The sequence below is a fragment of the Diabrotica undecimpunctata genome, chromosome 3, assembly GCF_040954645.1.
Source record: "Diabrotica undecimpunctata isolate CICGRU chromosome 3, icDiaUnde3, whole genome shotgun sequence".
Lineage (NCBI taxonomy): Eukaryota > Metazoa > Arthropoda > Insecta > Coleoptera > Chrysomelidae > Diabrotica > Diabrotica undecimpunctata.
Genome location: NC_092805.1, coordinates 175,438,814 through 175,462,631, shown reverse-complemented (window position 1 = coordinate 175,462,631; position 23,818 = coordinate 175,438,814). Strand labels below are relative to the sequence as shown.

Genomic DNA, 23,818 nt, shown 5'->3' with positions numbered 1-23,818 from the left:
ACTAGCTATGTAGAAGTAGCTCAAATGCGTTTTGTAAGGCGTAAAGAGAAGCTGAAAGAAGATCTATTAATAAATTTTATTTACTTAGGTTAATTATACTATATTCATGTCAAATCTGTATTAAAAAAATATTTTTTTAGCTTTTCTCATTGTTTTTATTTAATTACGAGTTTTTTCTCGCTAATATTTAAATTGTCGTTAATAACTTTGGTAGGGGTCATTTATCGTCGATAATCCAGTCAGTGAACTTTCCTTCTCTGCAGTATAAAATTAGTTTTTTAATCGACACCCGTTCATCCAAACAATTTTTAAAGCGAAAAGTCATTATTCAAGGTCCACTTAAAATTTAATCGGAAGAAAAAGCAGTGCTGGGATTAATGATCCGGATTGGAAGTGCTTAAGGTCCGACAATAATTATAACTAGTGCATTAGCTCTCTGAAGTGTCTCTAATGAGAGAAGAGGGCCCTACTCGAAGGAGCTTTTTAAATATTACTGCCATTCGCCATTAGACGATCGGCAGATAAGGGGGAATTAAGTCGGAAAAGTTTCCAGAGATATTTTCAGTTTTATTTGCTCAATTTGTAGATTTTACTAAGATTGGAAAATTTCAGTCGATTAGTCTTCGCAAGATTTCTTTGTCTTTCGAGAAAGTGGAAAATTCGAAAGTTTTCAAGCAAAAGTTTGTACAAAAACATGGATTAATAAAAAGTATTTTCACAAATATTTATCTACGTAAAATATATTATCTTAAAAACTAATGAAGTGAATGAAGTGAAATTATAAATTTCACTTTACAAATGTTTTTAAATAATATTTGACAATTAAAATTTTGATCTGTAAACTTTTATGCAAATGGCAATTTAATATCAATACTACATAATGCGATGTGATTCTATTCTGTAATATAATAGTAGAAAACATATTTTCCAACACTTTTATTGTAGAGGCTGAACAATTAAACAAAATTATTTGCAAAGACACAACTTTCTGTTATTTCCCCCAAATTTTAACTTTCTACTTACCCCGTCACACTGCATGCTGCTGGGCACTTGTCTGACAGCCCCCCTGCCCAGCGCTTCCCTTTTCCTTTGGGCCGAAAAAAGCCTGAGCTCCTTTCTTTCTTCGTCGGACAAGGCATGGCAGTAGCGTACTTCGTTGTCGTGAGGGGGTAGCTGTTGAAGGAGTTGCCTCACTCTATACCGCTCCCCCACGGAGTTCACGTACGGCACTTTGTCCTCGGGAAGGGCGCTGAAATATAAGTGCACCTGAAACAAAATATTGGACTTTGGTTAGCATTTATATTTAGAAAAGACGGTGTTTGTGTTAATCTTTAAAATATAATTAGTTTTGTTCTACAAATATTCCTTTTTTTTTGTATTAAATGTTTTGAATTTTCTCATTTGTCAATAATAAAGCTTCAAAAGCCCGAACAAAACAAAGTGGGTAACAGAAAGAAAAGAAGATAAATAGTGGTAGGACAAAATAACCAAAATGGACATTACAACTTACGTACAAAGGATTTTTAAAACCCACTGACACTTTTTGGGATATAGAATGATTTATGAGAAACTGAAGAAAATTCTTTAGAAATGTATTCATAAGTTTTTATTTTATTATTCAGGTCTTGTGCCCTAGAACTTCGACAACTAATTGCATAAAACACCATTGGTTTTCTATAATTTCATTACATGAATTACATCTTTTTATAATATGTGTTTTTCCTCTGTCTTTCCATTAATTCGAAAAGAAGTTGGACTACATATTGGTTTGCATTTAATAGTGGTAATCATTTAAATTTATCTCCCGTATAGTCTTATATTCTTGGGAATTTCGTAAGGTGTTCATGCGATACACCGGTAAAAAACTTCTCGATGAAACAAGTTTAACCGATTAATTAATCCTACGACAACGCTGATCTAAAATCTGCATACTATTTACAACTTCTAATGGACCAAAAATATTTCTCAAATCGAGATTTTTCATATATTTTTTTAACTTTCTATGGTACATTCTCCAATTTCCTGTTTTCGGTAGATTCAAATGAAGAAAATAATTCAGCAGCAACGTCTCGATTGAAAGTTCGTTTAATAACGATCTTTTACCCAATCAGAAAATTCAAATTTGTGAATAAAACAAATATACCTTATTGATACAAAAATCTTAACACGTACTTACAGACGGAAATTTATGCAGAAAAATGTTCGTGAGACTCATTCAAACTGTATAATTTCCAAGAATGGACCTCTCCAAAATACTTAGTCTTGTTGGTGTACTAACCACCTGTTCAAAAATAAAAAACGACAACCACATGTGAAAACTAGAGCTGGAGGATGCTAATCCAAATAGAACAGTTCCAATTATTTTAATGGATATATAATGTTGCTAGTATAATATAATGAGTTACTAAAACGTAGTGAAATCAGGGTAGCAATTTCAACGGAAAGATAAAGATTCTCAAGATCACAACTCTCACGACAAATTTGATGTTTTTGGTGGGTTTTTAAGGAAACCTTAATCCATAAACAAGAGAACTGATATCGACAGTTTGATCATTATACCTATAATTCTCTCGATCTTTACTAACACTGTTAATTTTTTCAAATCTATCAAATTAAAACACAATACAATTTCTAATTAATATTATTTACCAGTCTATTACACTTTGACAAGAAACTGGGAACGGTGACTCATAAGTATACAGTGACATACTAATTGTACGATGCTTACTGATAAGAAAATCAATCAAACACTATCCGTGGCGTTTCATGAAGGGGTATCTTAAAAGTATTGCCTACATCGAAATTTGAATTTATTTGAGACATTTATTTTGAAAAATGAAAAAAGGCTAGACGAAAAATTTATTTTTGAATAATTTGTTTAGATCATTAATTGCCAAATATCAAAGATAACGAGTGTTGGTAAAAACAATTTTGTTTATGATCATTTATATTCTGGATTTTTAAGCGTAAACACTCGACCAATAGGGATCTATGAAGTGAGTAACACCGAGTCGCAACCCTTATCTCTTGTCGCACATCCATATCCTCTGTAAATGAAATACGTTTTTCTCGTAGCGAACTCTGCATGATGGATTTTCTGTCAGTCATCGTTGGAATGCGTTTAACAAGGCTGTGATAAGATGAATTATAGAATTATATGACAGAGTTACTATCCACACGCTGAAGAATGTTTTCGAACCACTTCTCGAAGCATATGGAGTTAATGTCTTCATGAAAGTCCCCGGTATCGCTGTCAATCTGGGCGACGATTAGTCGTTGGCCCTGACCTGACGATGCTCACAATCCTGTCGATAAATATTCAACAAAGGATTGCCGTGCATTTGATACTGTTGTGCCTTGTCAATATTTGGCGACTGTACGTCAGGCGTATCCCAGCATCTGTCGGTGAATGACAGATGCTGGGTATCTCACACAATGACCAGAAAACCAATGAAGACATTCGTAATAGAACAAAAGTAAAAGATGCTGTCGAACAGGCAACTAAACTGAAATGGAAATGGGCTGGACATAACGAACGTCTTGAGGATGGCCGATGGAATAAATAAATCGGCAAAAGACCACCAGGAAGATCGTAAATGCGCTAGAGCGACGATATTAAGAGAACTGCAGGACCAATGTGGAAACGTCTCATAAACAATGGCGAGGCTTAGGAGAGGCCTATATTCGAAAATCCGAATAGAGAGAAGGGATTAAAAAATTGTCCGGCGTTAACCCCGTCTCGTCAAGGTAATTAATTTTTCGTTTTGGTGCCCGATATTCCCGAATTAAGCTTAAATGTTACGCCGAATTATTATTTCCTCTTTATCTGTTAAAATCGAATTCCGGCATAATTTTATAATATATCAAACGTTAAGATCTTTTAATGCTTTTCGTAATAGTTAACGGCTCATTGTTGAGTTGGAGCAGTTTTTTCAAAGAAAAATTAATGTTAGTTCTGCGGGGGATATTTTTCTAAGCTTCATCCAACTCAATTGGTTTTCGTTCGCGCTGTTTTGTAATGGAGGTTTAGTACCATTTATTAGTTTTTCTCACGTATAATACGTACAACTGTTGCCACTGATACTCCTGTAAAAAAAAAGAACAGCGACTAACAGCTTCCGTTAAAGGCAGAGGTTGTTTTAGTACATTATATACATTGCAGATAATTTTTTCCTCGTGTATGGTCTATGACGTGGATGTCGTGTACTTATACCACCCGTAATATCTTTTTTTATTCTACGAAAAACTGATGGAGTATACGGCAAATCCTTTTACATCAACCTAATATTTTGTTTTACGTCACAAAAAAAAATTAAACAATTAGTACGAAAATTATTAAGACGAAGCAATCGAACATACATTTAACAGTCGATACTATAACAAGAACGGTCGCATGTTTTAAATAACATTTTTGCCGATTGTCACGCCGAACACAATTCATGTAAGATATTAAATAGTGCCCGTTCATTTAATTTTCAACCATCAACAAAAATTTAATACGATGACAAGTATGAATTCGATGGTAATAGGATCTTCACAAATGTTGCCGCCGCGATACATATTTCCTTGTAAATACTGCATAATTACAAAAAAATGATTCAGGTAAAAGCTTTATTCGTAGGAATTGACGTATCTATAGGTATTCCCATAACATAAAGGCAAGACTTTATTTCTAATAAAATAATTGCATTAAAAAAAAAAGAAATTATGACGCTGTTGGAATTGTGGAATTTTCCAACAAAATTAGTTTTTATCGATGGATCACCCTTTCCAAAAAATTGTCAGACTATGGAACAACTAAAAGTAAACTGAAAAATGGACAATAAGAACTAGTTAAATATGTGTGTTTTCCCAAAGCTCCTCCACTGATCTTTCACTTCATAATTGTTTTAAATTTGGACGAATTCGTATAATTTCCATCTCAGTAACATATATCTGGAGAATCTCCCATCTCTAGTGCCACCTCTTTATCTGTATGTAAATCAATTAAAACAACACGAAAGTCGGAATTTTAAGTAGAATTTACAGAGACAATTAACATGAATGTGATGTTTGTTCAGTACTCTATTTATCTACGAAACGATGAATCAGTTAAAAACTGGTTTTTGTGGTATAAGACCGAGCAAATAATGGATATAAATTTGTTAAAAAGCTCACCAGGGATAAATAATGTGTATTTTATGCCTAAAGATAAACACAAAGAGACAATTAGTTGCTGATGTTTGGCCAAGGGCAGTAAATATTCGTTTATAGTTGTTTTCAAATCAATGCAAACTAATATTTTTTGGCAAAATGTTTTTCATTTTTTTAAACAAATTGTAACAATCAATTTTTTCGGCCCTGACAATTTTCTTTTTGAATTTTTTGGATCATTCTGAACAAAATAAGTCTATTGTATTTTTTTTGTAAACTTGATCGTTTTCCAGTTACAAATAATTTAAAACAGAGAAAAACAAAAAATTTAGATTTTCAAGGCTCACAAATACAAGTAAAAAACATTTTCGAATTCACCAAGAACCTAAATTCCAGTTCAAACCTTGTTCTATCATTTCCCGATAAGTATCTTGGGACTATTTAATTGTAAAATATTGCGGTGTGTATCAGAGAGAGAAACAAGATCTAGGGCACAGATTTTTGCTAGTTTAAATTTTCATTGTACAAATGAGCGCCCGTCCTGCCACACGCGCTTCATTATCAATTAAAAATAAATGGTTTAATAGTTATTTATTCACTAAGGTGATTACGCCCGGAGAGCAGCATAATCCAGCCAGAGGGCCTCTGGCCCAAGGGACGGATGTTGCTCGATGGGCATAATCATCCGGTAACACCATTGGTACATACAAAATATTATACATATATCTCAAGTGCATATCTCAAGGACTTTTTAAAAATTCTTTTTACCATACAAGACTTTTGTAATATTTATTGAGAAGAGTGTGCATACATGCTTTCCTCCATTCTAACTATAGCTTTTTCAAAGGATTTGTTCTTTTCCATTTCCTTTAGTTCTCGTTATTTCTGACTGAGTGATTTCAGGTTTGTAGTTTTGAGTTTTCAGTCCTTCATATATTTTTTAAGTAGTTTCTGTATTACTTCTTGTAAAATCATTCAGTATAAGTGTTAATTTAAATACTTGAAATGATATTTTTGTTTATCTACTAGATTAGAAAAAAACTTTTGAAGAAGTAAACCATAATATAGTAAATTTAAAGGCGGAATTTTTCAGACCCTCTATAAACAAATTTGCGTTGACCAGTATGATTATTAACATCACTGAGGATATGGGATTACCAGAAGAAAAATACAGCATTGATAGTATTTGATATTGAATATATTGATAAGCGTAGACACCCCTGCATAACTTTTTTATTTCAAATTCGTAATTATTCAAAATACATAAGGTATGTATTCGTTTCAAACATATAATTACTTTTACATCTTATAATCACCTGCTAACATGTTCGGTTCGTGTTTGAACGACTTGGAAAATAAACTTGAAATCCACAAACATAATATCAGGGTATAAATATGTGCTTGAAATTGTCTGTAATTCATCTTAAAATAATATATCTTCGTAAATATTAGTGTGAACACATGTTTTTAAACGCGTGCAGTTATATTCGTTTAATCAACTCTGGCATTCAGATTGATCAGAAAAATAAATTGAAAAGTACTTTGGTAACTAGCAACAAATGCTTGGAAGTGGGTGGATGCCGAAACGTAAGACGTTAAAGTAAACAAATGGTAGGTTTTCCGTATTGTTTCTCCTTGAAAGTGTGGTTAGTTTTTATACAAGAGTAAACTTACAAAACACTGGACTATAAATAAGAAAAACTTGAACATGTGGCTTTTCTTTATTCTTCTTTTGTAGTTTCAACGTTTCTCATGGCATATAATATTTTCTGCAGAATTGTCAGGAACGAATAGAACAGAGAAAAATACCGCCCACTTAGACGTCATTAATAAATAACAATGTATGCACTAGGTACTACGAAAATCTGTGGAATTATTCTAGCAATTTTAATACACTCAATACACACGCAATACTTAAAAGAACAAAGCTCATATGCAATTAATCATATAACAATGAAATAATTTATGAAGGTGATGACAATATCAAAGAATAAATAAAAATAACAATAGCAGACCGACTAAACCTAAAATTTCCAATAGACTAGGCGGGATCTGTTGAAATTCAGACCATAATGGACATTTTCCATAGGAAGCTATTTTTTTGCTGGAATCCCTTCAGGATGTGCCCAATATCGATAATCACGATATGCGCCAGTCGCAAACCCTGTGCTAAATTTTTATTTAACAAAATCTGAAAACAATTGAAAATTTCTCATTTTTTTGCTCCTATTTTCGTTCATAATTCGGAAAATTCTGATCCTAGAGAAAAAATTATAAGAATTTAAAAGTTTCGTTATTCAATTTTACACAATATTTCGTTAGCTAGAAATTGAAAATTTAATGTTTATTGTTGAAAAAATAGCAATAATTGGAAAAAAAGTACAAAAAAATGAAGTTAATCCTTTTAATGTTTTCGACTATCTAAACTTGACCTACAAGCTCCATATTCCGCCTAGAAAATCCTTTTTTATATGTTTAAAACTTGTGCTAAATTTTATTAAGATCGGTCGAATAGGTTTTGCATAATAATTTTGCAATCCAGCCTACTGGAAAAAAATCGCAAATTTTAAAATTTATAGTAGGCCCTAAATAAGGCTCCCAGATAGTTGCAAATTTAATTACATATAAAGAAAGGCTCAAACTTTCAAACGCTTTTTGTAAAATTCAAATCGGTTCACTAGGAGAGCCTAAAAAATTTTTTAGAGTTTTAAACATTTTTTAGGTTTATAAACAAATTGAATAACTTTACGAGCTTTAAACATATCAATTTCAAAATTTATTAACTTAAAGAACATTAAACGACGCTTCTTTAAAAAAAAACGATACATTCAGCTTACTGGTTGCCGAGATATTGAAGGGCAAGGTCAGACCTGAAGATTCTTGTCCTTCCAAAAAAAGAAAAAGACTTTAAAAAAAAATTATTGAAGATTGAGTCAAAATAAAGTTTATTTATGAAAAAAAATTTTTTTTTTCGTTCGCCCTTGTTTTAACAATTTAAATTATTTATTAACAATTTATAAATACATATTTGTTTACTAAAAGTAACAATTTACTTCAATGTATAAATTGCAAGCTCAAAAAAAATGCATGAAGAAAAAATGCAATTATTGTTTAACATACAATTGTTTATTGCAAATTTCCCAATTTTGCAATTAAAAATGGTATTTGAAAATAAGATATTTGAAATCCTTGTCGTCCGAGACATCAATTCAAAAAAAAGAGCAAAATGGGTTAACAAGAAGCCGAGATAATGCAATTTTTAGCGCGCGCTATCATTTTGAACTCGCCGATTCACATTTCGAGTGAATGTCCCCCACCACCACCTCTCATGCAATCCGAGAGACATTTTACGCGAAAACGGTTTTTTATTTGTCTTTTTTATGGATGTTGCCATAAAGCGCATTACGTAAAACTTTTCATATAAAAAGTACTTGACAAGACGAGGGTATTTGTTTAAAAACGAGCCCTCTATCACTTATGGTTACACGGCAAATGTATGCCAACTTTGACCTTCAATATTTTGGCAACCAGTAAGCCGAATGTATCTTTTTTTTAAAGAAGCGTCTTTTAATATTCTTTAAGTGCATAAATTTTGAAATTGATATGTTTAAATCTCGTAAAGTTATTCAATTTGTTTATAAGCCTAATATATATAAAAAATGTTTAAAACTTTAAAAAAAATTTTAGGCTCTCCTAGTGAACCGATTTGAATTTTACAAAAAGCTTTTGAAAGTTTAAGACTTTTTTTATGTGTAAAAAAATTTGCAACTATCTGAGGGCTTTATTTAGGGCCTACTATAAATTTGAAAATTTGCAATTTTTTTCCGCTGGGTTGCAAAATTATTATGCAAAACCTATCCCACCGATCTAAACAAAATTTAGCAGACCTTTTAAACATATTAAAAGGTTTTTCTAGGCGGAATATGGAGCTTGTAGGTCAAGTTTAGAAAGTCGAAAACATTTAAAGGATTAACTTCATTTTTTTGTACTTTTTTTCCAATTATTGCTATTTTTTCAACAATAAACATTAAATTTTCAATTTCTAGCTAACGAAATATTGTGTAAAATTGAATAACGAAACTTTTAACTTCTTATAATTTTTTCTCTAGGATCAATATTTTCCGAATTATAAACGAAAATAGGAGCAAAAATATGAGAAATTTTCAATTGTTTTCAGATTGTGTTAAATAAAAAATTTAGCACAGGGTTTTCGACTGGCGCATATCGTGATTATCGATATTGGGTACATCCTGAAGGGATTCCAGCAAAAAAATAGCTTCCTATGGAAAATGTCCAATCCAAAACAGATCCCGCCTAGACTATAATAGCTATATGGATGTTTCTTATTAAACATAAGAATACGCATTTATAGATATAGCAACATAAGCCTAAACTCTGCTGGAATGAAAAAGAATTACTTATTTATTTCATTTCTTCTTATATTTTCAATTAACCCGTCTCACTTTGTCTTAAATAAACTTGAGGAACGTCATTTTTATAATTTATAATATATCGCTACCTTGGAAGAAGACCGTCATATTTCAAAAAAAGTGAAAAATAGACTAGGTATACTAGTGAACAGATTTTAAATATTATATATTTTTTGTGTGATAACGTCATAAAGTTAGTTTATGCCCATGGCCTTCAGATGGTAGAAGTGTCGTTACTGTTAATCGAAAAGTTGGTTTAACATTTTGCACAGGTCATATTTTGAGATATGACACCTATTGAAAAATACAATAAGATAATGCAATACTTTCTATGAAGAATGATACATTATTTTGTTTCAAGGATTTAGGGATAGACTCATGCTAAAGTTGACTTCTGTCAAAAACAATGAAGATATTGTATGATGGGAAGTTAAAGAATTAAGTTTCAAATGAAGACAAGTATTTTTTTAACTATAATATACTACAGAATGACAGTTTTTTTAGTTTTTACACTATACCGTCTTTGCCTCAAAATAGCAGAGGAAAAGAAAAGATTAAGATAATTATCACTAACAAAATAATAATAATAATAATTATTATACATAGTAATAAGTTTATTCACATAAAAATACTGATTGTGATAAAGATCAAAGAAGAATTATGAGAAGGATTATGTTGACGAAAGAACAGAGAATATATTATAAAAATAATACAAGAAATATTTTAGAAAAAAGAAATCCGGTCGTTTTATCAAGAAGTTAAAAAAAAATTGAAAGTGAATACCACAATTACAATTCATACATGGAAAAAGAAGATGGAATACTCACAGGTGAAAAAGAATCAGTGGTGGTTATATGGGAGAGGCGTTTTAGTAAACTACTGTGAGTATCAGGTCGGTTTTAGAGTTAATATTTCAGTGACAAAACCAGACAACCTGCATAAGATAACCCTTCATGCGTTGTTCATAGATTTCAAACAAGCGTATGGCGTGATAAGAAGGAATAAAATGTATTAAGCACTGAGCTCCTTGGGCATACCCACAAAACTGGTTACCTTATTAAGAATGATTCTGAACAGCACACGAAATCATGTAATATGGAGAGGATTCTCATCGGATGAATTTGAAGTGAACAGAGGTATTAGACAAGGAGATCCGTTATCCACGGTGCTTTTTAATATGGTATTTGAAACAATAATCAGAAATAGCCGAATTGAAACGACCGGATCCATCTTCAACAATAAACATCAGTGTCTGGTCTTCGCTGATGATCTTATTATTCTAAAGAACACAAGAAAACAACTAAGAAATATTATGAAAAGATTAGAAAAGGAGGCAAAATATTTTGACTAATAGTAAACCAGGAAAAGTCAAATTACATGATACTCGGAAATACGTAGCAAAAAGAAGAGGGACAGTTTACTTTCATATCTAATGAATTAAGGGAATATAATTTCGAGAGAGTGGTCCATTTTACGTATCTGGGGGTTATTAGAATGGGAACTCAATGCCAGATTGGCAAAGGGAAATAAAAAGATGGGAAGCCTAAGACCACTGATGAAATCCAAATCTGTATCAAGAAAAATATGGCTTATAATTATGTAATAAGGCTCACAGTGACGCATGGTAGTGAAGTGTGGACAATGAAAATAGCAATACGAGAAAGACAAATGCTCAGAGCTATATTTGGGTGCAAAAATACGGTGGAAGGTTGGGTTCAACAAACAAACAGTGAGCTAGAGGAACTGTATAACGAACCAAGCATCAATCGCTTTATAAAGACATAGATAGTAAGATGGATGGGGCACATGGCGAGAATGGAGAGCAAGAGAATGCCAAAGATGATCCTAAAACGGGGCCCAGTCGAAAAGAAGGACATGACCACACAGACAATGATGGTTTGATATCGTACTGGAAGATCTCAGAAAAGAGGAAATTAATGGTTGCGAAGAAAGAGCAACAAACAGAGATGAATGGAGCAGAATTGTAAGTCAATTTAGTAGGTAAAGAGCACGATTCGACAAGAATTCATCCCATTTGATAAAAATTTTGTAACATATAAGTATTGCATTAAAGAAGTCACAACACAAAGATTTATGGCCTAAAATGCATTAAAGAAGTATGGGACTAACTATAGCTTTTTACAGGCTAGTACCAAAATATTAGCCTGTTTGCAGTTATGGGTAAAGTTTTATAATATTTTTAAAATTACTCGATTTTTTAAATGGCCCCTTTTGAAAATTTTCAGATTTTGACCTATGACAGTCTTCTTCAAAGGTAGCGATATATTGTTTATTTCCTTTTGCCACTGCGTACGATTCACCACTGCAAGACCTAACCGTAAATATAAAATTAAGTTAATTAAGTTTAGGTTTCTCCTTCTTTAATTCTGTAATTCTGTTAAAAAAAGTCTATTTTTCCGCGTGTAATTTTTGTTTGCAAGTTGTAACAATAAGATCGTAAACTTTTCATCTTGTCCTTGTATATTACCTTGTACGAGGTTCACTTTTAGTTACAAATCGGTATAAAGCGAGTAAAATCATTCGGTAAAATACTCAATTTCACCCATCTGTCTTATGGCTGAGAATCGCCACGACCCAGTAGAAACTATTGCAGTCAAATCAACAGGTGCGACAATTGACCAATTGTTTACTAGACACGATAAAAAGTAGAATAGATGAAATAACGTAGAGGTCGACTGGATACAACAGGTGTTGGTGTAAAGAGTCGGTTTCGCCGTGAAAATTAGGACGCCCTGGATGCTCGTAAAAAGTCGTGGAATGTACACGAGAGTGGATTTGATGGCTGTTTCGCTGATGTAACGATTTTAAAAACTACCCTTATATAAATTTATTATGGCCGTTTCGTTTATTCACTGTTTAGCATTCGCAGTTAACAAAATATTGTAGCTATAGTACTTTTAAACAATTATCTAAAAATGTTCAATTTAAAAAAAGGGATAAAGAAGAAAGTTCATCGGCATCGTTATTTTTTTGAATGATATATTTTTCTACGCTGTTAACAAACGTAGGTCACCTTTAATATTTTTATGTAGATTAAATGGGAAGGGCTGTCATAGTAACATTTTGATTGTTTAATTTCTACTGCCATTCCCATTATATTTCTACTTTTTAATATTTTTGTCAAATATACATGATAACATGGATTCTGTGACAAGGATGGATGCAAGGTGGAGAACATTAAGGACTGGGTAAGAAATAGAAGGGTAGAATGGAACGATCATATAAGCCGAATGACAACAAATAGAGTAGTAAAGACGGCAAGAGACGGTTCCCCAATAGGAAGACGATCAGTAGGAAGACCACAAAAACTTACTGAAGGCAAATTGAAAAACAAACAGGGTCATGTCTACAAAAAAAGAAGAAGATAATAAATATATATACAGATATACATATATATTGGCAGCATCATCCTAAGATACTTAGAAGAAATACTGAGGATGACCTAAAGAAAAAGATATTTTGTTTTTTCTCAATTAATTGTTCGTCCCTCATTTTTCATAAAAACAGCTCGCTAATAAAAACGATCTATCTTGCACAATCTCATCCTCATTGTTGCCGAATACAAATTAAAAACGACGATATAAGCTATCTAGTAGTAAGAGTCCACAGACCACACATCTTGTTTGATATTGTCTACCGAGGCATTCACGATTTCAATTTACATGAGCCCGCAGTCATAACATCCCTCTACAGTAATTGTTTAATATGAAATTTGCATTTAATGCAGCCGTTTGGTAAGTTCTCAAAAGAATTGCTACCTGTGGTATGTAGTTCAATGTATGTACCGTGTGTTTTGTATACGGGGTGGACACGATAGAGCAAAATAATATAGAAATATACACAGGCAAGAAAAAACATATTTATCAATCAAAATTGATTTATTATTTTTCAAAGTACTACTATTGCTCACTGGGACTTCCATAGCTTTCCAAATATGCGTTTTGAACTCGTTTATCATTTCTTCTGCCTTGTGAAACGTTGATCCCGTACAAAATCTCGATTGATCTGCTCTTATTAAGTGTCCGTACCAAATTAGACGTTTTTTATGTCGCTCAGTATATCTTGTTCCAGTACCAATCTTCGTTTTATCTCTTTACTTTTAATATCGTCCAGCCTCGTTAATAAGCTTTTTCTCAAGAAATTAATTTGGGTTGCTATAATTTAGCCCTTGCTGATTTGTTATTCAGTTTAATCTCCCATATTTCATTATACTGCGTTCTATATTATCAAAAAATCCCTTTTTTTGTATTTCAGGTGTGATCTGTTTATATCATGGTAAGCTGTTTATTCCTGTGAAAGATCTTGTCTGTATTAATCTGCTGGTCATTCCCACATCGGTGGTTCCGTTTGTTATTAGTATGGATCCTAGTATTTTAGTTTGTCAGTGTGAGTATGGAAATTACTTATTTTTCTCAACTTTATAAACCCTTGTTCCAGTTTTTGGAACTTATATATGTTGTATCTTCTTTGTCTTGAGCAGGCAAAACTTGTTCCAAAAAGATTTTGGACAGGGTCGAAGATACAAGGCATCCTTGTAGTAAACTTTTTGTGGTATTGAATTCTTTTAGAGTATTTATTTCCGGTTTTAATATTTGCCACATTGTTATCTAGATCCCGAGACACCTATAGAAGAATACTAAATTAAACAAAGCAGTTAGTAAGAAGAACAAAGAATGAACACTGGGAACAGTTTACAAAAAGGATGGAAAACGACTTCTACTATACACAAAAACAAATATGGAGATTCATAAGAAACCAACGGAAAGAAACGGCAGAATTGAAGAAATACAATAACATACCAACAAACGAATGGGAAAGATACCTAACGAAATTGTTTAAAGGAAAGGAAAATATTAATCAACATAATAACCTAGCTGAGTTAAGACACGAACCAGACTGAATCTGATTATGACTGGAGAGAGTTCTTATGGAGCTCCTAATAATAAGGTTTAAAGAGAATTGATTAAAAAAAGTCTATATGTATATTTGACAACAGTCTATTCAAAACGATAAAAAATATTTGCTTATTTGCTTGTAATCCAGCTTTTTGCAACCATGTATTATACCCATTATATTAATGTCAGTCATCAATATTGCCGATAAATCAAAATTGAAATTGCGTATTGTTACCGAATTAGGCTGATTAATATTGCAACACTCGTCCGCAAACTGTAGTAATGCGCCAGAATTATTACGATCAGATAGGAAAGCAGTTATGACAGACAGACAGACAGACATACACACTTGCACAGACACAACATGTCTGTTTGCATAATTCGAATGGAATCGAATTTCAAAATAGCGGAAACGCAATTCTCGTTACTCATCTGGATTCGATTATCTGCCCGATTTTCAATTCTCTCGTCACATCATCGTGGGCCGGGTGTCGCTGTCTGACGATCCAATTTACTTGCCAATCGATGTTAGTACGTTTTTGAGATTTCTAATATTTTCTTTCGCATGAATTACTTCTTTAATCAAAGTAAAGGCAAATATTTCCAGGACAAAATATAAAGAATCGATTTTAAACGTGACTGAAAAGGGACAATTTCCTAATAAACTTTCTTATTGATTTTATCTTCAAATTTCTAAATTATTTTAGTACGTTTTCAATTAATTTTCTTCGACAGATTGCCAAGTTTAATAAATCATGCAGGATTTTTACAAGGATTAAGGCTCAGAAAAATGTCGCAGATTATTAATGTATTAATATAATCCCTACAATCCCTGATGAAAGGACATTGGGCCTTATACACCCCATTCACAAGAAAGGGAATAAGCAAGAATGCTCGAAATATAAACAAATTATGTTAGTAAACATATCACACAAAGAGTTTTCTTCTCTTCTATATAAAAAACTGACGCACTTTAAGGACGAGATCATTGGTGGCCACCAGTGCGGATTTCGACCAAACTGATCTACCTACTAATAATCACATACTGTAAATCACATAATGATAAGGCAAGTGTTAGAAAAGTTACAATATCGACAAAAACAGTCTATTTATTGATTTTAAACAAACCTTCAACAATATAAATACGAAGAACTATATGAAAGCCTGATGCTTATAGGTATAACCAATAAATTAGAGATATCGGTACAGCTTAAGACAAGGAGATGACCTCTAAGCATTATTGTCTAAATCAGAATAAAGCCAAATAATAAAGACAAGACGAACCTATAGAAACTTCTTCCAAACAAGTATCCACAGCTTTGAAAAAGTAGAAGAGTTCACGTACTTAGGATCCCTAGTAACTGAAAGTAATGATATAAGTGCAGAATAATCAAAGGAAACAGGGCATATTACGCCTATAAAAACCTGCAAACTTCTAAAATAATAAGGCATAATTCAAAGATGCAACTATAGAAAGCACTAATAAAACTCATTGTGACCTATGGTTGTAAAATATGGAGCCTGTTGAAAAGAGACCAAGATGCCCTAACAAGTTTTAAAAGGAAAGTGCTCAAGAAGATTTTTGTTCGTGAGCAGTATGATGATTACAAAATCCGCATGAACTTTGACCTCGACGATCTAATTAAACACATTGATAGATTAAAGTTGGTTAAATCTCATAGAATTCGTTGACTTGGCTAATTGCTCCAAATGAGCAATGAAAGAAATAAAATAAATATAACCAAATGTATACCTGCCGAAAATAGACTTCCTCGACGAACGACAACTATTCATTAAAACTTTTATTAGATGACTTGGTTAAAACTACTTCATTTGTACATAGAGATTAAATAGTGCAAAACCGTTTTTATTGAAACATTGAAGTCATTTAACCTTTTTAGTAAAAACTTCTTGTAATCATCATTGGTACTCTGTGGTATATTATAAATAGAACTGTATAGTAACCTTAAATTGGAAAACTGGTTCGATATTGATACAGAAGCGTGGCTGTATATATTGGGAGTAAGGAAATAAAAATGATTTCGAACAAAAACCTTGTGGATAGTTTACAGGAGCAACATCATCTAAAAAGAATCGATACACATGACTTACTTTTTAGAAACAGGTTTCCAAAAAAGGTTTCCCCTTTTCCAGTGATGTTCGTCTGGATATCTCTATATTATTGATCAAGGAATCCTGTTTTCACCAACGCTCTCTCCACTTCTTCAGGGATATCATCTAGTTAAATCTAATATATTACATACAAGCAAGTACCTTTTTATAATTTGAGTAAATAATTTTACAGGATGTAAATCATTTTATTATTCCTTAATGATTTAAATACTTTATTAACTTTTGATTTATTAACATTATCATGACCACTGTTAAATACCTCCTGGTATCTAGAAGAACAACCATTGCAGCTACTAATTTCTTCGTGACCTATCCAACCTCCGTTCACGTTATTTATGATTCATTTCCGGAAGCCGATAGTCTTCTCGATTTACACTGTTCTTTCGACGATATACCTATAATACAGGATGATCCTTTTACGAATATTAAAACATTATCATCATTATTATTGGCTATATTTATATATTACACAGGTTTCTCTAAATAGTGCAGATATTTATTATATCAACACCCCTAGAGAAACTGATTTCAAATCTTTACCACTGTGCTTTCTACAACTTGCAAAGCAAACAGATTGATGAATTGGTCGGCAAGGGAATCTAAAATATGCACTCCACATGCCGTTCATCATGGTCGAAATTCGTAGTGAATTCAGTTTCTGGTACTCGAAACAGAGTAGAACAGAGAAATAAAAATCTAATACCGTCATTTTGTTTTATTTCTTTACTCTGTTTGGAGTACCAAAAACTGAATTCACTACGAATTTTGACCATGATGAACGGCTTGTGGAGTGCATATTTTAGATTCCCTTGCCGACCAATTCATCAATCTGTTTGCTTTGCAAATTGTAGAAAGCACAGTGGTAAAGATTTGAATTCAGTTTCGCTAGGTAAGAAATCTTATGATTTCTCTTGTTGTTATTAGATGGCGTTGCTACGTCTGTTAATAATTATTTCAATAATTATTGCCTACGACGGGATAGATTTTGTTTCGATCCAGAGCAGTGGCATATGCCGCTCTTATGAGACCTAAAGAGGTTGAAATACGTATGCTTGCCGCCGCCCTGTATCGAAATAAAAATCTAATACCGTCATTATATGATATATTTTGGTCTTTCCAACATTGCTTCTGTGATATTTCATTTACATATCTGTTATTTTTGTGTCATGTTTATCGGTATCTTATATTGTAACGTTTCAATTTCTTTAAATTTAAAACCTCTTACAAGACTATATTTTCAGTTGACTCTAATCTAAACTGAACTAAAAATTAACCAGATAGGGTAGTTCATACTTGGAGGCCAACAAGTAGAAGAAGTAGAAGAATTCTGCTACCTGGAAAGCTTGGTAAACATATAAAAACAATCAAACAGAAAATAATTATCATCAATATCAATCATTAATAAATAAATAAACTCGTGAGGCTGGCATGCGTTTGTTGGTTGTATATTAAGTATATAAGTACACCAACAAAAAAGGTTGTTCCAAAAAATTTGTTGGTCTTTCGGTTATTTTCCTCTGCAATTTTCATCCTGTGTGCGGTCACTTTTCTATTGTCGTGATACGAACTAATTCGATCGACCACAGACGACGAAAGATCGACATGGACTCAAATAAGTTGTATAATTACGATGATTAATTAAGAGCCACTATTTACAACGACAACTTCGCCAGCGAGAGCGTCCGACTCGTTTCCTAATAGGAACTAAAATTTATCGCCTCTGACAAGATTTAATAGCGGAGAACAGTTAGTTCGATAACTCCCGATGGCTAATCCGCTGGAAAAAAGACGAGGAATTGACGGATTCATTAATTAGAAGAATGGTTCGAGAAGAAAAAAAGTGGATTAATTTAATAAAGGATTTACGGAAATTCGAAACTGGTGAGAACTGAGACAGTTATTGGTTAAAGCTCACCTTAAATAGACGTTGGTGATTAGTGCGACCTAGTAAACTACAAAAAATGAGTGTTAATCAATTACTTTCGTTGATGGTTTTTAGCGCTTGATTGATATAATGATAAATGCTGCTATTAATTCAAGGCTTTTAATATGTGCGTCTAGGTATATATTCTCAAAGTGGTCCAGATAGACTTTTAGGGGTCTATTTCGCTTGCAGAGATATCCACGACAACGAGAAAAGATATTGGGGGTCTAAGATATGGAATGGGTGTTCACGTGCCTTAAAAAAGCAAGTACAAAATTTGGACATTATTTTTGAAATCTCGCCGTTTGCAAAAGCCGTAGTTTCTGATTAAGACTTTAGGAAATGTAATGTTTCTCTGAATTCTTAAAAATTCTTAAATACAATACGTATTTTACTATGAAATTGTCGATTTATTCTTTGTTCGGATATTATCTTATTCTTCGTTTAGTGCTGACTCCACCAATGAAGGTTGGCTATAACCATTGCAAATAACTCCTTATTGCATGTCTCATTGATTTTTCCTTAGCCTCTTTTATTTTGCTCGTTTTTAATTTATGTTTTACTCTGTATTTATTTGAGTTTTTGTTTCTATATTTTCTTCGTTGTTCCATGATTTTCAGTATTTCTTGAGTCCTCCAAGGTTTTTGGCTTTTTTCTTTTTTTTTTTGTAGAATTTCGTTCTGTGTCTTTATAACAGAATCGTTTATTTTGCTCCACGTAACATTCACATTCTCAGTGTTTTTCTTTTCTAATGTTAATCTTTTTATTTCTTGATGTATACATGTTAAAGCCTCACCACATATGTCGTTTATCTTAAGCAACTGAGTACTCACCTTAAAACTTTTGAGATTTCATTATTTTTTTACCCTCAGTTTTATTTTTGAGATAAGGAGGTTATGGTCTGAAGATATCTGCTCCAAGGTAAGTCTTAACGCTTATAATGGAATTTCTAAATCTTAGATTGGTTTATATAAAGTCGATCTGATTTCTAATACAATTTTGTTCATTATCCTGTGGTGACTTTCAGGTATAGAGTCTACAGTGTGGTAAGATAGATTTAGAGAGGTGGCATTTTGGCCTATTCCACTGCGACCTTTTCAGATCTATTCTGGTCCTCCAGTCCTAGATAACATTCGCTAGTCTGACCCTTTTTAAAAAGTCTAATAGCTTTGAGACTGTACCTTCCATGTAGCTATTTACCGGTGGATTTTCTTCTCCTAATGCAAAGAACCGCACTTTTGCCAGACTGTCACACTGACATAAAATGTTCTCTGCTGTTTCTTCTTCGAGATGACAAAATCTGCACAGGTCATCATCTGATAATTCTATCAGCTTCAAGTGCCTATTCAGCTTACAGTGCCCCTGTTAAAAGACCTACTATGGCTTTCATTGTTTTCCTGTCTTTGCTTATTAGGTCTTCCGTAAATTTTGGCTAGTGTTTTGTAATGAACCATGATTTGTCCCTACTATGCCGGCTCCCACACCCTCGGCTGTTTTTGAGCCATCCGTGTACCAGGTAGCAGCAGCTTGTATGTGTACATGTTCATTCCAGTCTTCCCTGCCTGGTATCTTAATTGTGAACTTATTGTTAAAGCTATATCTCGTAGCTGTTGCCCCATCACAATATCGGCTTTTAGCTCCTCAATTAGCTTTCTGTTGTCAGCACCATCCATCTGGCTTATATGTCGCGGACTATGGATTAATCTGTGCATCACTGAGCTGACTTCGCCCTGTATAAAGATATGAAGTGGTGGTAGATTCAGCAGGACTACCAACACTGCTGTAGGAGTTGTTTTTATGGCCCCCGTAATACACAGGCATGCTAGCCTTTGTATATTACCTAGCAGCCTTATTGCTCCCACTTGCTGCGTCTTAGATTATCATTGCTGTAATAACCCTTGTGTATTACCATAAAGTCATTTTGGAGTTAACTACCCAATTCTTACCGCACATTCTTCTACATCTGCCCAGGGAGATAGTAGCTTTCTATGTGGTTTTCAGAATGTGAGTATTCCATGTAAGTCTATGATCAAAATACACCCCAAGGTATTTTGTTTCTTTGGCAAATGAAATCATCCAGCACCGGTAGTTTTAGACCATGTAATGCTGTTTTTTTGGTGAAGTTGACGATTTGTGTTTTCTGAGCATTGACTATCAATCTCTCTTGTTTACACTAGTCGTCAACTATATTTAGGCCTGCTTGCATTCTCTCAGACACCATCTGGGCAAACCGACCCCTGACAACGATTGCTATATCGTCAGCATATCCTAGACAGTAAAAGTAAAAGCTTTCTGTGGACAGATTTCTGAGGAGATTATCTACCTAGGTTGCATAAAGTAGAGGGAACAGAAAGGTACAGGATGGTAATCGAATCCATGTGTTTATAATCGCCTGGTTTTCTTTTTTATCTTTGTGGTTCACCTTATTTTAAAATAATCTTTATTTCTTATAAAAGGAACTTTTTATATATTTTTTATTAGTCATAAAACCATTTTCACTTCAATTCCAACTTTCTTTGTGATTTCAGCACGTCTGCGCTTGGGTATTTTTATAGTTCCCTCGCTTCCTATTGTATAAATATAAATAAAAGCACGAAGCTTGGAAAATATCACTTTTATATCATAAATTCAATAAAAGTCACAACGTCATGGAATTCGTCTAGTTGAGGGTCGTTCATGTTCTGGTCAGGTCTTCTCAGTGCCGTAATGAAATTAAGGAGGTAGTTATGAGGTCCCAGATGCGATTTCATTAGATTTTGTTTCATCAGGAGTGCGGACCCTAACTGTGCTAAATGGATTTAGTGCATGCGGGGTCAAATAATAAAGACTGGAAACGAGAAAAAACAGTTTTGTGGCGGGTGGACAATGTAAGGAAGGATTTGTAAGCAAGTACATAATTTTGATTTATTCCATAAGTATCTAACATATCCAATTGACATTTTTATTCCAAAATAAATCAAAAATACTGATGTCAAGAATATAACGATATTACTCTAATACAATTTTCATATTAACAAGGTATTTTACAGACTATTTAGTTTTATTAAAATAAATCTTGTATGGGTTGTTTTACATGCCGCAATATTATGTGTTTCCTAAATATCTCTATAAAGTCTATTTAATACTTTTCTTGTAAGATCATTTCCACGGGTTTATAAATATACCATAATAAAAATACTCTGACGTTCTCTTGTCACTTATGGATGATTTTATATATTTCGAACCACTTAATTATTCAAATAATATTGCAGTCGGGAGGTCCTCATGAATACTATCAGCCACCTTCGTCTGATCTCTAAGAAAAGCACCAACAAATGGATGAGGTAGTTAGTAGCAGCAACAACAAATTAGAGTGGTTGGAGGTGGTTGTTAACGGCTCGAAGATACAAACTCTATGCTAATTTTTGAGATGGGTGATCTTGAAAGGTCGGTGTTCGGATTAGTGTGATGTAAAGGGTGTCTTAAAGCAATGTGAAACATTGTTTGGTTGATTTTTATTGACATTACAAACAAAGTTCACTGGTCAATTAATTTTTAATGCAACTTTCAAACGCCATAACCTTCGACTGTTTTGGTTAATATTTTGATATTAAAATTCTTACATATACAGTATGATGCAAAAGTATGGAATAAATTCATTATGTCAGAAACAGACAATTAAAAAAACTTAAAATACGTCAATTATAAGTTTTGAATGACCATCAATTGGTATATATGTAAAAGAAAAGACAGTTAAGATTTGATTTCATGTATAATGCCTGTGTCTATTCGCTTATACGTATTTCATCCTACCATGAATCATCAGAGCGACTGGTACAGAAGCTCTAAACGTGAAATCAAATGTTTTTAGAGAGCCGCAGTGTTTGTTGATGCTTTTGCCAATTTCTTTAGCAGTTTCCACAATTCTTCTTTCTTCTGTCCAAACAAGTGGAGTCAAAGACACGATAGAAGTCAGAGTCATATTCACTCCTTAACTTTGTGACAATCTAGCATGCTTACAGTGTCCTAATATCAATAAAAGTATTGGTCCAGATAGAATATCCTTAATTATTTTTAAGGAAGTGTGCATTTTCTTTATGTAGACCTCGATGGCTTATTTTTAAAAAATATCTGACTGACGGTCACTTTTAACATTACAATTTATTAATTGATTTCATCATTAAATAATTAATTTCTAATTATTGTTCTCTTCCAAGTCTTTCTGCTATTCCTAAAATTTGCGAGGCTGTACGGATTGAGTTTTTGACAATTAATTTGAAGAATCAGCTTCATATTGGTTAGCATGGTTTCTTGCCTGGTCATTCAACTTCCACTAATCTACTAGTTTACATTGATTACATTATAAATGCGTTAAAAAAATTTCTCAGGTCGATTCCATTTATAATGACTTGTGTAAAGCATATTTGACAGGGTAAATCATTGCATGAACTGGAATTCTATAGTGTATAGATCCTCAATGGGTATAGAGGGTCTAGCGAACCTCTATACTGGTTAAAAAGATTTATGCCAGACACATCTTTGTGTGTCAAACTGAAGGGATTTTCTTCAACTGAATACATACTTTCCTAGCTCTGTAGTGCTCATTTGGTACCTCTTCTTTTCATAGTTTTTTTTTTGATAATGCTATCAGATCATTGACTGACTGAAATCTTGACATATGCAGATGACATATAATTTTTTTTCTTATTTTTAAAGACTATTCTGATTGCCTTGGGTTACAGAAATTATTGGACAGTTTTGCGAAATGCTTGGAGATCTATTTTTATCGATCATTTGAGCCTATGGTATTTAATTATAGTTTGGCTAATATTTTCTTTGAGGGGGTCAATAATTCCACAGATCTAGGTGTGGTTTTTCAGAGAAAGTCCTTCAATTTGTATATACATCTTATATGCAACAAGGTTAGAAAACAGTTTGGATTCATTAAGAGGCATAACAGAGATTTTCGTAGGATTGCATGTCTAAAAAAAAAAGTTTTTCTTGTCCGCTCCCAACTATGATCTGTTTTACCTTTACTCAAACATGTATCGAAAAGTTAGAGAGAGTTCAAAGAAGATCTCTGATTTACTGTTCTTGTAAATTGTGTAGGCCATATTCTTATTATGGTATGATGAATTTCTTGAATCTGCATTCTCTTCTTACCAGAAGACTTAACTTTATTAATTAATGTTTATTTTTAAGCTTGTTGATCTCTTGAATTGCTTCAGCTAATTTGATTTCAGATTCCTCCCCATTCACTGCGTCAGAATTTACATTTCTATGTTCCTCATCGTAAAACTATT

At 32.9% G+C, this 23,818-nt stretch overlaps 1 protein-coding gene across 3 annotated transcripts in view; it reads right to left on the bottom strand.

The window, feature by feature from the left end:
* Nucleotides 1-23,818, bottom strand: part of LOC140437857 (protein prickle-like) — a 281,038-nt gene that overhangs the window by 23,177 nt on the left and 234,043 nt on the right. For all 3 annotated transcript variants that reach the window (XM_072527636.1, XM_072527637.1, XM_072527635.1), the window contains one exon: nt 1,024-1,266. In XM_072527636.1, coding sequence (XP_072383737.1) covers nt 1,024-1,266 — 243 coding nt within the window. The remainder of the gene's footprint in view (nt 1-1,023; nt 1,267-23,818) is intronic.